This window comes from Belonocnema kinseyi, chromosome 9, assembly GCF_010883055.1.
Source record: "Belonocnema kinseyi isolate 2016_QV_RU_SX_M_011 chromosome 9, B_treatae_v1, whole genome shotgun sequence".
Taxonomy (NCBI): Eukaryota; Metazoa; Arthropoda; class Insecta; order Hymenoptera; family Cynipidae; genus Belonocnema; species Belonocnema kinseyi.
Genome location: NC_046665.1, coordinates 107,405,682 through 107,422,389, shown reverse-complemented (window position 1 = coordinate 107,422,389; position 16,708 = coordinate 107,405,682). Strand labels below are relative to the sequence as shown.

Below are 16,708 nucleotides of genomic sequence, written 5' to 3'. Positions count from 1 at the left end.
AAGGATAAGATTGTAAAAAATATATAGATGTAAACGGAAAGATTGTAAGGAATGGAAGTCATGTAAACCCTTAGGGGACACATTATGAATAAAGAAGAACATAACAAAAATTGTTCCAAATTTTAATTCGTCTGTGAAATTTAATTAAATATAAATAATTTTCGAAGTAAAATTTCAACGTAACCTAAAATTGTTACAAAATTATGGATATTCTTGGAAATCTAATGATTTTTAAAATTTAAATCTAATCATTTTAATTTTGTAAACATAAAAGTCCGAAGTTTATACGTCAACATAACCTAAAATTTGTCGAAAAGTTGTAAATCTTCTTTGAAATGTAATTTTTGTGTTAAAACCACTATTTTTGACGAAAGAAAAAACAAAAAAGATTCTAAATCTTCTTCAAATTAGAATAGTTTTTGTTTTATATTTCCAATTTTCGATGTAAAATTTCAAATTGAAATTTGAAAAGTAAAACCGTGAAAAATCTGAAATTGTTCAAGCTTTTAAATTGTACTATTTATATTTATTCTTATATATTAACCATGTTATTATTTTAATTTTACTATCTTTTAAATTATATTATTTTAAATCAAAATCATTGGATTTAAATTTAATAATTTTGTTTAAAAAAAAATCCGATGCTTAACGACAACATAACTTGAAATTGTGAAAAAGTTGTGAATTTTCCTTGAAACATAATTTTTTAAATTAAAAACACCAATTTTTTAAGAAAAAAAAACTTTAAAAAAATCGAAAATTGATCAGATTCTAAATCTGTAACTTATAATGGTTTTTGTTTCAAATTGTCAATTTTTTATGTAAAATTTCAACGTAACCTAAAATTGTTACAAAATTATGAATCTTCTTCGAAATATAATGATTTTTTAACAAAATTTTATTTTTCCACGAAAAATCATGAAAAATCTGAAATTCTTTAAGCTTTCAAGTTGTATTATTTCACGCCAAACTCATTTGATTTAAACTTAATAATATTTTGTTTAAAATTACAAATTTCGAATGTTAAATTACAACATAACCTGAAATTATAAAAAAAAATATGTTCTTTGAAATATCATTTTTTTTATACTAAGAATACCAATTTTTGATGAAAAATAACAAAATCGAAAATTGTCAAAGAATTATAAATCTTTTTCAAAATTTAATGATGTTTTAACAAAAATTTCATTTTTCTACTAAAAACCATGAAAAATGTGAAATTCTTCAAGCTTTTAAATTTTATTATTTCATAAAAAAATCATTGAATTTATTAATTTCTTGTTTAAAAATACAAATTTCCTTTACTAAATTACAACATAACCTAAAATAGTTAAAAAGTTGTAAATCTTCATTGAAATATAATCTTTTTATTAAAAATACCAATTTTTGACTAAAAAAACTTTTAAAACTCAAAATTTGATAAAAGATTTTAAATCTTCTTCAAGTTACAAAGGTTTTTGTTTGATATTGTCAGATTCCTATGTAAAATTTCAACTGAACCTAAAATTGTTTCAAAATTATAAATCATTCTTGAAAGCTTATGATTTTTTAACTAAAAGTTTATTTTTAGACGAAAAACAGTGACAAATTTGAAATGGTTCAAGTTTTTAAATTTAATATTTCAAACCCAAAACATTGGATTTAAATCTAATCACTTTTTTTTTAATACAACTTTCCGATGTTAAACAGCAACATAACCTAAAATTGTTGAAAAGCTATAAATCTTCTTTTAGAAACTTCTTTTGAAAAGTCGAAAATTTATCAAAGATTTGGAATTTTCTTCAAATTATAATAGTTTTTGTTTGATATTGCCAATTTTTTAATGAAAAATTCCACCGTAGCATAAAATTGTTAAAAAATAATGAATTTTCTTCAAAATGTTATGATTTTTAAATAAAAATTTAATTTCTCGACGAAAAACCGTAACAAAATCTTAAACCATTCAAGATTAAAAATTTTATTATTTCGAAACAAAATCATTGGGTTTAAATTAAATAAATTTCTGTTTACAAATACAAAACTCCAATTTTAAACAACATAACCTACATTTGTTAACAGTTATAAAACTACTTTGAAATATGATTTTTTTTAAATTAAAAATATCAATTTCTGACGAAAAATAATGACAAAATTGAAAATTGTTCCCAGATTTTGAGTCTTTTTCGAATTATAATGGTTTTTTTTTAATGATGTCAATTTTCGATGTAAAATTCTAACTTGAACTTCTTTGAAATCTAATAATTTTTATAAAAACCATTACAATTTCCAACGAAAAACACTGAAATGCCAGAAAATTGTTCAGATTCGTAAATCTTGATCGAAATCTAATCATTTTTGTTTGAAATAACCTTTTTTATGTGAAAAATGTTAATGTTACCTGAAACTGTTAAAAAATTACAATCTTGTTCGAACTATAAACATTTTTTTAAATACTAATCTTTAATGTAAAACGCTTACATAACCTAAAATTGTTAAAAATTCTAAACCCATAATATCTAATTATTTCTGTTTAAAAAACGGTCAAAACCGCTAAAATAACTAAAAAAAACAACTAAATTGTTGCATAAGTTCGAACCTTTAAAATCTAATAATTTGTGAATAAGAAACCCATTTCCGGTGTGAAACACTAACATAACCTAAAATTGTTAAACTGTTTAGATTTTTCCTAAATTCTTTATATAAAGATAGCATATTAAAAAACTATTTCAAAATAATAAAAATTTTAAAGGATATGTTAAGAGATATCAAGCAATTTTTAAAGATTTCAAAGATTTAAAAATATTTTCAGAAATTTCAAAGATTTCACAGTAATTTATAATATTTTTATTTTTATATAATAAAGTTAAATTATATCAGAACTTAAAATTTCTAAAATTAGGGTATGTTTTCTGAATTATTTAGTTCAATTATTCAATTATTATTCCTGAATTATAAAATGTTCCAATATTAAAATTGCAGTCAAAAATTTGTTGAATCATAAAATATCCAAACTAAAAAATCACCGAATTAAAAAAATTATAAAATAATAATAATTTAATAAATATGTATTTCTAGATACAATTTGTTTTCAAATATAGTTATTTGAAATTCACAGAATAATTTTAGAAACTTTAAACATTATAAATAATTTTGTTTTCTGAAAAAAGTATTTGATTATTATATTTTTCATAAATATATAGTATTTATTTTTTTTTAATTAATTTTTTACATTCGCGAATTTTCTGGTTGAGATATTTATTTTAGAATTCGACAATTTTCAGTCCTAGATTTTCTAATTTGGGAATTTTACAGTGTCGGGAATTTTATTTTTCTGGATTTTTCAGTCGTCCTTTTTTATGGGATGAATGAAAAATATCCCAATATAAAATTCCCGACACTATAAAATTCCCAAATTAGAAAATTCTTGAATAACAAAATTTCCGAATCATAAAATTCGTGCATAATAAAATTCTCGAATTGGAAAATTCCCAAATTTAAATAATTAAATTTGTTTACAAATATTATTTATTCATTATAAATACAATAATCAAATATAAATAATATAATAATCAAACAATTGTCATTTCAATTTCAAAAAATTCATGAAAACAAAAATTCCCGAATCATAAAATTCGTAAATAATAAAATTCTCGAATTGGAAAATTCCCGAATAATAAAATCCCCAAATTTAAATAATTCAGTAAATATTCTTTATTTATTAGAAATAAAACAATCAAATATTTTGATGAAAAAAAATATTTTTAATGTTAAAAATTTGTAAAATTATTGTCTGAATTAAAAATAATAATTGACAAAATATATATTCCTGGATTAATATTTTTAAACTATTGTTATTTAAATTTCGAAAAATATTTTTAGAAATTTTAATCAGTCAAAAAATGGATTTCAATAAAAATATTTGGTTATTGCATTTCTAATTTTTAAATATTTATAAAAAAATGTCATTTTTTTAATTCTGGAATTTTTTTCGGGGGTGTTCAGTTGTTCCGTTTTTTAATCTCGTTTTTTCTTGACAAAATATTCTAAAAAATAATCAAAATCCGACAATACTGGATTTTATCAACCTGAATATACGAAATATTTTTAAATAATGAATGAAAATGTCAAAATATTTAAAGAGATTTAACTGAATTTTCAATAGCTTTAGCCATATTTCAATAGCCATAAAACACTCAAGATTTAAAAAAAAAATTCATTTTTAAAAAAGGACCTCCAGAATTTTATGCAAATTAGGGAAAAATAAAAAAGGGGGACTTTTAGGGGAAACACGGGCCCAGCTGTAATTATAAAACATAAATAAAAATATAATTAGATGAAAAAAATTACCTTTAAGGCGGTAAGAAGTAATCGGCAGCAATACTGCAAAACCGGAAATCGAGCGGTCGTCAGATAATGCAAATGTCGAATTGCCGGTACCGATAAATTGCTCGAAACTTTTCCACGAACTTGTGGCAAAACGCTCGAGACCATTGAAATATATTCTAGCATACCCTAAACATAAAAATAATTTTAAAACTAAAAATGTGGCTGCTGCAAGACCTGGAAAAACTGGAAAAGTCATGGAATTTTGACAAAGTTCTGGAAAATCTGGAAAAGTTAATGAATTTTGAAGAAAAAAAATTGATATGAATTTTTTTTATTGATAACAATAACATTATAATTACAGAATTTTTTACAACATTTATACGAAAAAATATATGAATTTCTATGAAAATTTTTGAGATATTGTCTTTTCAAGAAATTTCGAGCCGACGAAATTTTACCGGAAAAAAAAATTAAATAAACAAAATTTATAAATTCCCGAAATTGTTTAATTGCCGAAATTACAAATTCACGGAGGAAAATGTATTTAAACCTGAAAAATAAAATACAATCATAGCAGAAACAGAATATTAAAATCTTTATTTTTTGGGGGGAATTTGAAATTTTTACAATTCATTAATTTCGGGAATTCCAAATTTCATAAATTTGAAAATTTTGGTAATTAAACGATTTCCGGAAATTATTAATTTTGGTAATTTTAATTTTTTACTTTTTCGAGATTTATTAATTTTTACTTACGGACAAAATTAAAAAAAAATAGATGAATTTCCAAACAAGAAGATCAATTTCCGACAAAAAAATACGATTTTTAATCAATTTTCGACTAAAAAAGACAGTTTCTGCTAAAAACATTTTGTTTTAAATTTCAATTAAAAAGATACATTTTCAAGGAAAATAATGAATATTTAAATAGAATAATTTAATTTTCAATTAAAAAGTTTAATTTTCAACCAAGAAAATTAATTTCTAGAAAAAAAAAGAATTTTCAACCAAAATTATTGGATTTAAATTTAATAATTTTTTATTTAAAATTACAAATTTCGAATGTTACATTAAAACTTAATTTGAAATTGTTAAACAATTTTAATCTTCTTCAAATTATAATGGTTTCTGTTTATTATAGCCAATTTCCGATGTAAAATTGAGATGTAACATAAAATTGCCAAAGAATTATATTTCTTTTTCAAACTATGATGAACTTTTAATAAAAACTTTACTTCCACACGAAAAACTCTAGCAAAATCAGAAATCGTGCAAACTTATAAAATATAAATATAAAATTTCAACGGAACCTAAAATTATTTCAAAATTATAAATCATTGTTGAAATCTAATGATTTTTAACTGAAATTTTATTTTTAGACGAAAAAACATGAAAATTTTGAAATTGTTCAAGTTTTTTTATTTAATATTTCAAACCCAAAACATTATATTTAAATTTAATAATTTTTCGCTTGTAAATACAAAATTTCCGATGTTAAACGACAACATAACCTAAAATTGTTCAAAAGTTATGAATATTCTTTTATAATATAATTTTTTTTATTGAATATACCAAATTTTGAAGAAAAAAACCCAGAAAAGTCGAAAATTTATCAAAGATTTGGAATTTTCTTCAAACTATAAAAGATATTTGTTTGATATTGCCAATTTTTTATGTAAAATTCCAAAGTTGCATAAAATTATTAAAAAATTATGAATTTTCTTTAAAACGTTATGAGTTTTTAATAAAAATTTAATTTCTCGACGAAAACCCGTAACAAAATCAAACAAAATAATAAATATTTAAATAGAATAATTTAATTTTCAATTAAAAAGTTTAATTTTGAACCATGAAAATTAATCTCTACAAAAAAAAAAACAAAGAAATTTTCAACTAAACAAGATAACTCTTCAACTAAAAATTAAATAATTAAATTGTCCATTAAGAAAGTCATGTAGGTACAAAACAGATAAATTTTTGAAAGAAAATGGTGAAATATTCAACTGAAATAAATACATTTTTACTTAGAAAAGTTAGTTTTCAACAAAAAAACACCAATTTTGAACAAAATAGTTCAAGTTTCAACTGGAATAGTTAAATTTTTAGTAAAAAAATTTAATTATTTTTAACAACAGAGTTAAAAAAACCACCAAATAATTAAAGTTTCATTCCAAAAAATATTACTTCTGAAATAGGAAGAAAAGAATTCAAAACAAACTGTTGAATTTTCAAATAAAAAGATAAATTTTCAATCGAGAAAATTAATTGTTTACAAAAAAAAAAACAAATTTGAAAAAAAAGTGGAATAGTTAAATTTTGAGATTAAAAAAATTCTTTTAAAATAAATTCATGAATTTTTAACTAAAATAACGAATTTTTCATTGGAATTTTTGAATTCTCTACAAAAAAAAATTTCAACCAAGAAGATTAATTTCACAAAAACAAATGACAAATTTTCAACCAAAATTTTAATAATAAAATTTTCAGTTAAAACATTAATTTTCACCCTGAAAGATAAATTTTAAACTAAACTGATGGAATATTCAACTTGATTAGTTACATTTTCTGTTAAAAGAAAAAAATTAATACAGAAAAAAAAAATCAAGGAAGCAAAGTGATAAAATTTAAAATAAAATAATATTATTTTCAACCAAACATTTTAATCTTGAACCAAGAAGATTAATTTTTGCAAAAATTTCAATCAAACAAGAAGATGAATTTTCAATAAAAAAAAAATTAATTTTTTACGAAAAAGAACGATTTTTCAACCAAACTGATGAAATTTTTTAAAAAATTAAGAATATTTCACTGTAACATATTTTTTAAATAAAAGCAAAACCAAAAAAGCTGTGAAACAGAAACTGAACAATTAAATTTTCACTTTTAAAAATTAATGTTCAACCAAAAAAACAGTTAAATTTTAAACTAAAATTATGAAATAAATAAAAACTTTCAAAAAATATTTGAATGCAGTGATATAAAGCTTATTTTACAAATAAACAATCATTTTTATTCAATTTTATATTGCAATTTAACCAAAAATCCACTCGAAAAAATTCCCAGACTCTGTTTAGTTATAAATTTTATTAATTGGTTGAAAATTTAAGAATTTTCTAAAAAAGACAACCTTTTTCTTTGAAAATTAAAATCTTTTGTTACATAGTATTTTGTTAAAAAACCATCTTTTGTAGTAGAAAAGGAATTTTTTGTTTAAAAAAAATTTAATAAATACCATATACTTGCATTTTTAACAAATAAACCATTTTTTTTTCAAAAATGACGAATTAACTAAATTAGCGGAAAAGCCTTTTTTTGGTTAAAAATTAATTTTTTAACTGAAAATGTAACTTTTCCATTTTTTTAAGATTCATCTTTTTTAGTTAGAAATTCTCAGTCTTTGGTAAAAAAATTTTTTTTATTTGAAATTTAATTTTCAATAAAAGCTTGAACTATTTCGTTGAAAATCAATCTTTTTTAGTTGAAAATTCACCTACTTGGGTAAAAGTTAAACTACATTATTAAAAATGTATTTTTACTGAAGGCTTATATCCATTTTTTTAAGACTGTTCTTTTCTAGTTGAAAATTCTTCTTTTATCGTAAAAAAAAAATCATTTTCTTGGTTTGAAATTTTATTTTCGCTTGATATAAATGCAACAGTTTTGAAAAAAATTAATTTTTGGCTAAAATGTCATATTTTTTGTTTGAAAATTCAATATTTGTAGAGAAAAATCGTCTTTTAGCTTTGAAATTTCAACAATTTAGATAAATTTTTATTTCTTACTTAAGTAAACAAATCTTCATTTGTTAAAAATTCTTCTTTTTGGTTTAAAATTCCTTTTTTTTGTTGTATCTTTTTAGGATGAATATTGAACTATTATGTTAAAAATTCACGTTGAACATTTATATTATGACTAAAAATTGAATTATTCAATTTTTGGTTGAAAAATTATCTTTTTGAGGTGAAAAATCGCCTTTTTTGGTTTTAAAAATCTTTTTTTTTTTTGTATGAATTTAATCTTTCTTGATTGAAATATAAACTGTAAAACTTTTTTGTTTGAAATTAATCTTTTTAGTTGAATATTTAACTATTTTGCTAAAATTGTAATTATTTTTTTGGTAAATTTTTTTTCTTTTAAAGTTAAACTCATTTGTTTAATATTAATTTTGTTGGAAAATTCTCGTTTCTTATTCAAAATTCTTGTTTTTTGGCAGAAATTAATTCAACTATTCCAGTTTAATATTTTCACTTTTAGTTGAAAATTCATGACATTGTTTGAAAAAGTAACTATTTTTTATTAAAATTATTTTTTTGTTGAAAATTATTTTTTTCAAGTATTTTTTTAACTAAAAATTTAACTTATTCTAACAGAAAATTTATCTGTTTCATCATCAATTTTTTTACCTTAAAATGTTGCTATGCCATTTTCGGTTAAAAATTACTATGTTTTTACTTAAAATTTAACAGTTTTATTGAAAATTTATTTTGTTTAATTAAAAATTCAATTATATTGTTAAAAATTTATGTATTTTACTGAGAAATTAATTTTTTTTCTTACAATATTAATCTTTTTATTTAAAAATTAATTTTCTTGTTTAAAATTTCAACTATTTGTTTCAAAATTGATATTTTTCATTTAAAAATTAAATTATTTGTTTGAAAATTTATTTATTTAGTGGAAACTTCGTCTCTTTTATAGAAAATTCAACTTTTTCGTTGAAAAAAAGCGTATTTTATTAAAAATTCATGTTTTTTCTCTAGAAAATTGTGTAAAAATGCAACTATGTGGTTCAAAATCGATATTTTTTATTTATGAATTAAACTATTTGTTTGAAAATTTATTGACTTCGTTGAAAATTCGTCTCTTTTTACAGAAAATTCAACTATTTCTTTTAAAATTCGTGTAATATAATATTTTATTTAAAAACGTGTTTTTTTTGGTAGAAAATTATGTTTTTCTTTGAAAGTTAATCTTCTTTAAAAATTCGTCCTTCTGGGTTAAAATTTAAGTATTCTAATTAAATATTACAAATTTTATTTGAAAATTCATCACTTTGTTTTTGAAAATGTAACTATTTTTTAAATTAATTAATTATTTTAATTTATTTAAATGAAAAATGTATATGTTCGGTTTAGCATTTTGTTAAAAAAAATGTTTTTTTTTTGTAAAATATTATTTTTTTTATTTGAAAATTAATCTTCTTATTTAAAAATTCAAATATTTGGTTTAAAATTGATATTTTTTATTTTAAAATTAGACTATTTGTTTTTGTAGAAAATTATCTTTTTCTTTGAAAATTCATTATTTTGTTTGAAAATATAACTGTTTTTTTAAAGTTAGTTTTTTTCTCTTGAGTTTTTTTTAAAGCTAGTTTTAACTATTTGATTCAAAGTTTGTTTTTTATAATTAAAAATTCAATTATATCGTTAAAAATTTATGCACTTTGTCCAAAAAATTGTTATTATTATATATATTTTTTTATTTGAAAATTAATCTTCTTATTTAAAAATTCAACTATTTGTTAAAAAATTGATATTTTTAATTTTGAAATTAAAATATTTGTCTAAAAATTTATTTACTTTGTGGAAAATTCATCTATTTTTATAGAAAAATCAACTATTTCGTTAAAAATTCGGGTATTTTATTTAAAAATCGTGTTTTTTTTAGTAGAAAAATATTTCTATGTTTGAAATTTAATTCTCTTTAAAAATTCGTCCTTTTGGGTTAAAATTCAAGTATTTCAGTTAAATATTTACAATTTTATTTGAAAATTCCTCACGTTGTTTAAAAATGTAACTATTTTTTTAATTTTAGTTTTTTTTTGTGAGTTATTTTTTTAACTGAAAATTTAACTCATTCCAAATAAAAATTAGTTAAAATTTAACTATTTGATTGAAAATGTGTCTTCTTTCATTCAAAATAGAATTATATCGTTAAAAATTCATGTATTTGATTTTAAAAATTGTTTTTCTATTAGAATATTAATTTTTTTATTTGAAAATTAATCGTCTTGTGTTAAAAAATTCAACTATTTGGATCAAAATCAATATTTTTTTTTAAGAATTAAACTATTTGTTTGAAAATTTATTTAATTTGTGGGAAATTCGTCTCTTTTTACAGAAAATTCAACTATTTCGTTGAAAATTCGCGTTTTTTTTTTTAATCGTGTTTTTTCTCTAGAAAATTATCTTTTTCTTTGAAAGTTAATTTTCTTCTTTAAAAATTCTTCCTTTCGGCTAAAAATTCTAATATTCCAGTTAAATATTTACAATTTTATTTGAAAAATTCATCACTTTTTTTGAAAACGTAACAGTTTATTTTTTTTTTAAGAATTATTTTTTTAAAGTATAAGTTATTTTTTTCAAGTATTTTTTTAACTGAAAAATTAACTTATTCCAATTAAAAATTCATCTGTTTGATTAAATGTCACTTTTTTTAACTTGATATATTTCTGTTTCATTTTCGGTTGAAAATGACTATTTTTCTAGTTAAAATTAAAAAATTTGTTTAAAAATTTGTCTTCTTTAATTAAAAATTCAATTACATCATTAAAAATTAATTTATTATGTAGAAGAATTGTTTTTTTTTAGAATATTAATTTTTTTATTTGAAAATTAATATTCTTGTCTAAAAATTAAACTCTTTGAAAATTTATTTACTCTAAAAAATTCATCACTTTTTATAGATAATTTAACAATTTCTTTGAAAATCACGTATTTTATTTTTTAAAACCCGATTTTCTTTGGTAGAAAATTATTTTTTTCTTTAAAAGTTAATCTTCTTCTTTAAAAATTCTTCCTTTCAATGTATTTTACTAAAAAATTAATTTTTTATCTTATAATATTATTCTTTTTATTTGAAAATTAATCTTCTTGTTTAAAAATTGAACTATTTGATTTAAAATTGATATTTTTAATTTAAAAATTGAACTATTTGTTTGAAAATTTAAGTACATTATGAAAAATTCGTATCTTTTTAGGGAAAATTCACGTATTTTATTTTTAAAAATCGTGTTTTTTTCTTTGAAAATGAATCTTCTTTAAAAATTCTTCTTTTCGGTTAAAAATTCTAGTATTCCAGTTTAAATATTTACAATTTGAGTTTGAAAATGTGACTATTTTTTTTAATTTAGTTATTTTTTGCTGATTCATTTTCGGTTGAAAATTAATATTTTTTTTAGTTAAAATTTAACTATTTGGTTGAAAATTTTTCTTCTTTAATTAAAAATTAAATTATATCATTAAAAATTTATGTATTCTGTTAAACAAAATTTTTTTAGAATATTAATTTTTTATTTAAAAATTAAAAATTAATTTTTTAGCTGTATTTTACTGAAAAATTAATCTTTTTTATTATAGTATTAATTTTTTATTTGAAAATTAATCTTTTTGTTTGAAAATTCAACTATTTGTTTAAAAATTGACATTTTTCATTTTAAAATTAAACCATTTGTTTAAAAATTTATTTACTTTATAAAAATTCGTCTCTTTTTATAGAAAATTCAACCATTTCGTTGAAAATCACGTATTTTCTTAAAAATCCGATTTTGTTTTTGCAGAAAATTATCTTTTTATTAAAAGTTAATCCTCTTTAAAAATTCTAGTATTCCACTTAAATATTTACAATTTTATTTCAAAATTAATAAGTTTGTTTGAAAATGTAACTATTTTTTTTTAATTTAGCTTTTTTTTTGTTGAAAATTATTTTTTTAAAGTATTTTTTTAACTGTATTTTACTGAAAAATTAATCGTTTTTATTGTAATATTAAGTTTTTTATTTGAAAATTAATCTTCTTGTTCAAAAATTTAACTATTTGGTTCAAAATTAATATTTTTCATTAAAAAATAAACTTTGTTAAAAAATTTATTTACTTTATGGAAAATTCGTCTCTTTTTATAGAAAATTTAACCATTTCGTTCAAAATTTATGCATTTTATTTAAAAATCGTGTTTTTTGTAAAAAATTATCTTTTTCATTGAAAATTCATTACTTTGCTTAAAACTTTATCTATATTTTTTATTAAGTTAGTTTTTTTTGTCGCACGTTTTTTTATGTTAGTTTTTAAACTTAAACTTTAACTTATTCCACTTGAAAATTTAACTGTTTTTTTAAGCAGAAAATGTTGCTATTGCATTTTCGGTTCAATATAATTTTTTTTTTAGTTAAAATTAAACTATTTGGTTGAAAGTTTGTCTTGTATAATTAAAAATGCAATTATATCGCTAAAAATTCATGTATTTTGTTGAAAAAATATTTATTGACAATTTTATTTGAAAATTACTCAATTTCTTTGAAAATATAACTATTTGCTATTCCATTTTCGGTTGAAAATTACTATTTTTTCAGTTAAAATTTACATACTTGTTTCAAAATTTCTCTTCTTTATTTAAAAATTCATTTAAATCGTTAAAAATCCAGGTTTTCTGTTGAAAAATTGTTCTATTTTTGGAATATTAATTTTTTTATTTGAAAATTAATATTCTTGTTCAAAATTTCAACGATTTGGTTCAAAATTGATATTTTCCAATAAAAATTAAATCGTTGAAAATCACGTATTTTATTTAAAAAAAAAAAAACATTTTTTTTTCAGAAAATTATATTTTTCTTTGAAAATTAACCTTCTTTCAAAATTTTTCATTTCGATAAGTATCCTAATTAAATATTAAAAATTTTATTTGATATTTTTAAATAAAAATTTGAGAATTTCTAATTTGTATCTAAAATACTGTATCACTGCTTTTACAAAATATTCTCTACCAAAAATATTACAAGATTAAAATGCTCGTATCTGAATATTAATGATCAAGAAAAATGCAAAAATATTCACGGAACATTCAGGGAATTAATTCTACTGAAAATAATTGACAAAACAAAAAAAATCTGAAAACTAAGAATCACCTAAAATATTATCACATGAAAATTAATGTTAATGAACAAACCTTGTAATCTTTGAGGAAAAAACAACTGCTCGCAAATCGAAGATGAGAACACAAATTGTTTGGTTCTTGAGCTAGTCGGGCCAGAGATTCGTGGTGCAGGCCTTTATAAATTGCTAAATCTGTTAAGAATAAATTCAGCCAGGGATCGAGTCGAAATTGTGTGCTGAGTTTCAAAGTTTCCCTTTTTAAATATTCACTTCCATGCAACAAATCCCATAATCTCACGCCCAAAGCGAGTCCACTTCCGTTATATTCTCCGTCACTCGTAATCGCTATGCTCATCGTCTCGTCTCGTTTTCTTTTTTTCAATTTTGGCTCTGCAATAAAAAATATTCAAAAAAAAAAAACTTTGAACACATTTTTAATTTCAGGTTTTCTCCGAATTCAAAATATTTGAATAATTTCAAACGATTTTTAATAATTTCAAGAGATTTTTAAATATTAAAAAAAAACTTCTGATTTGGGAGAGGAAACTTTTTAAAGAATTGCAATTTTGATTTGGAACAGAGAATTTTGAAAAAGAATTATAATTCTGAATTTGAAGAGCGTTTTTTGTTTAAATTCCGTTCTAAATCTAAATTGTTACTATTTTCCAAATTTCACACTAGATTAACAAAAATTTTTTGTTTCGAGTCAAAATAATGATTTATAAAATAATGAAATTATATTAAAATAAAAGATTTATTTAAAAAAATAATTCTCGTAGAATTCTGTTCCAAGTTAGGGCAAGTCTATTCTTTTATATAAGTTTTCTTTTGCGTTTTTTTTATTCAAAATTTAAAAAAAAACAGTTAAATTTCTGCCAAAGTGTTGAACTTTCAAAAAGACGAATTTTGCAAAAAAAAGTTGAATTTTCAATCTCAGTATATTAATTGCCAACAAAAAAGTTGAGTTTCAACCCAATTGTTTATTTTCCAACTCAAAAACATTAATTTTCGAACAAAAACTTAATATTCAACAGAAAAGTTAATTTTTATTAAAGCAGTGTAATTTTCTACTGAATAGTCGCATTTTTAAACAAACTGTTGAATTTTCTATCAAATTGGGGAATTTTTAATCCAACAAGGCGAGTTTTGCACAAAACAGTTAAATTTTCAACAAAAAAGTTGAGTTTCAACCAAATTGTTTAATTTTCAACTCAAAAATATTAATTTTAAGCTCAAAAATATTTATTTTCAAACAAAAAACTTAAAATTCAATAGAAAAGTTAATTTTTAGTAAAGCAATTAAATTTTCTATTAAATAGTCGCATTTTGAAACAAACTATTGAATTTTCTACCAAAATGGCGCATTTTTAATCTAAAAAGGCGAATTTTGCACAAAACAGTTAAATTTCCAACAAAAAAGTTGAGTTTCAACCAAATTGTTTAATTTTCAATTCAAAAATGTTAATTTTCAAACAAAAAAATTAATATTCAAAATAAAAGTTAATTTTCAGTAAAGCAGTTAAATTTTCTACTAAAAAGTCGAATTTTTAAACAGACTTTTGAATTTTCTAGCAAATTGTTTAATTTTAAACTAAAAAAAAATTATTTTCAAATTTAAGAAAAGTTAATATTCAAGATAAAAGTTAATTATCAACAAAATAAAACAATAATTTGAAATGAAATAATTTTCTACTGAATAGTCGAATTTTTAACAAAATTGATACATTTTCTACAAAACTGATCAATTTTCAAACTTGGAAGATGCATAAAAAAAACAGATAAATTTTCATCCTGAATAGATTAATTTTGAACAAAAATTTAAATTTCAAACAGTTTATTTTTCAAATTAAAAATATTAATTTGGAACAAAAAAATTAATTTTCAACATAAAACTTAATTTTCAAAAAAAAAAAAAAGTTAAATAGACGAATTTTCTACTGGATAATCGAATTTTACACCCAATTGTTGAATTTTTTACCAAATTGGCGAATTTCCAAGCCAGAAAGGTGAATTGAAAAAAAGTTGAATTTTCAAATAAAAAATATGAATTTCTAACAAAAAAATTAATTTTCAACCAAAGCTTTTAATTTTCTACTACATTGGCAAATTTTTAATCCAAAAAGGCGAATTTTACACAAAACAGTTAAATTTTCATTTAAAAAAGTTAAATTTCAACCAAATTGTTTAATTTTCAACTAAAAAATAATCATTTTCAAGTAAAAAAGTTAATATTCATGATAAAAGTTCATTTTCAATCAAACAAAATAATTATTTGAAATAAAAAAATTTCCTACTAAATAGTCGAATTTTTAACAAAAACTGATCAATTTTCAGGCTTGAAATCTGGATGAAAAAAAGTTGAATTTTTAACCTGAATAGATGAATTATGAACAAGAAATTTTAATTTCAAACAAACTGTTTATTTTTCAAATAAAAAATGTTAATTTACAAAAATAAGTTAATTTTCAACATAAAATTTAATTTAAAAAAAAGTTAAATAGACGAATTTTCGACTAAATAATCGAACTTTTAACCCAATTATTGAATTTTTTACCAAATTGGCGAATTTCCAAGCCAGAAAGGTAAGTTGAAAAAAAAGAATTTTTAGCACTAAAATATTAATTTTAAACAAGAAAAGTTGATATTCAAAATGAAAAATAATTTTCAGTTAAATTGTCTATTAAATATTCGAATTCTTAACCAAATTTTTTTTTCCACCAAATTGTTGAATTTTCAAACTAGAAAGGTGAATTAAAAAAAATAGTTTTATTTTCAAATCAAAAATATTATTTAAAAAAAATTAATTTTCAATCAAAGGATTTAAATTTTCTACTGAACTGCTAAAATTTGCAACCAAAAAGACAAATTTGCAACCACGCAGTTGAATTTTCAGTCCGAAAATATGAATTTTCAACGAGAAAGATTAATTTTTAACCAACTAATTTAATTTTCTACTAAAAAGTTCAATTTTGAACTAAATTAATAAAATGTCTACAAAATTGGTAAATTTTCAAGCTAGAAAGATGGATTGATAAATAAAATAGTTGAATTTTAAACAAAAAAAAGTTTGTTTTCAACCAAATAGTTTAATTTTATACCAAACTGTTGAAATTTGAGGCCAAAAATACGACTTTGCTACAAAACAGTTGAATTTTCATTAAAAAATTATGAATTTTTAACGAAATTGTAAAAACTCACTATAAAATAATTAAATTTTCAACTAAATAATAAAATTTATAACAGGGAAAGATGACATTTTTACCGAAAGAGATAAATTTTCAACCCAAAAAGATGAATTTTCAACAAACAAACAAAAAAGTTCAATTTTCAACCAAAAAATTACTTTCGAGTAATATTATTGATTTTTTTTACAAAGTAGATTATATTTTACATCAAAAATGTATTCTCAACGAAAAATGTATCTTTTCTAGAAATTTGTCTTTTTTATTTAAAAGCTTTTTCTACCCGAATTATTGCATCTTTTTTTGGATAAAAATGCAACAAATTTTCAATAAAAGAGTTCAATTTTTAACCCTT

At 20.1% G+C, this 16,708-nt stretch overlaps 1 protein-coding gene across 1 annotated transcript in view; it reads right to left on the bottom strand.

The window, feature by feature from the left end:
* Positions 1-16,708, bottom strand: part of LOC117180269 (integrator complex subunit 10) — a 46,534-nt gene that overhangs the window by 8,982 nt on the left and 20,844 nt on the right. Inside the window, exons 5-6 of the mRNA XM_033372671.1 lie at positions 13,245-13,561; positions 4,327-4,491 (exon numbers count right to left, since the gene is read on the bottom strand). Coding sequence (XP_033228562.1) covers positions 4,327-4,491; positions 13,245-13,561 — 482 coding nt within the window. The remainder of the gene's footprint in view (positions 1-4,326; positions 4,492-13,244; positions 13,562-16,708) is intronic.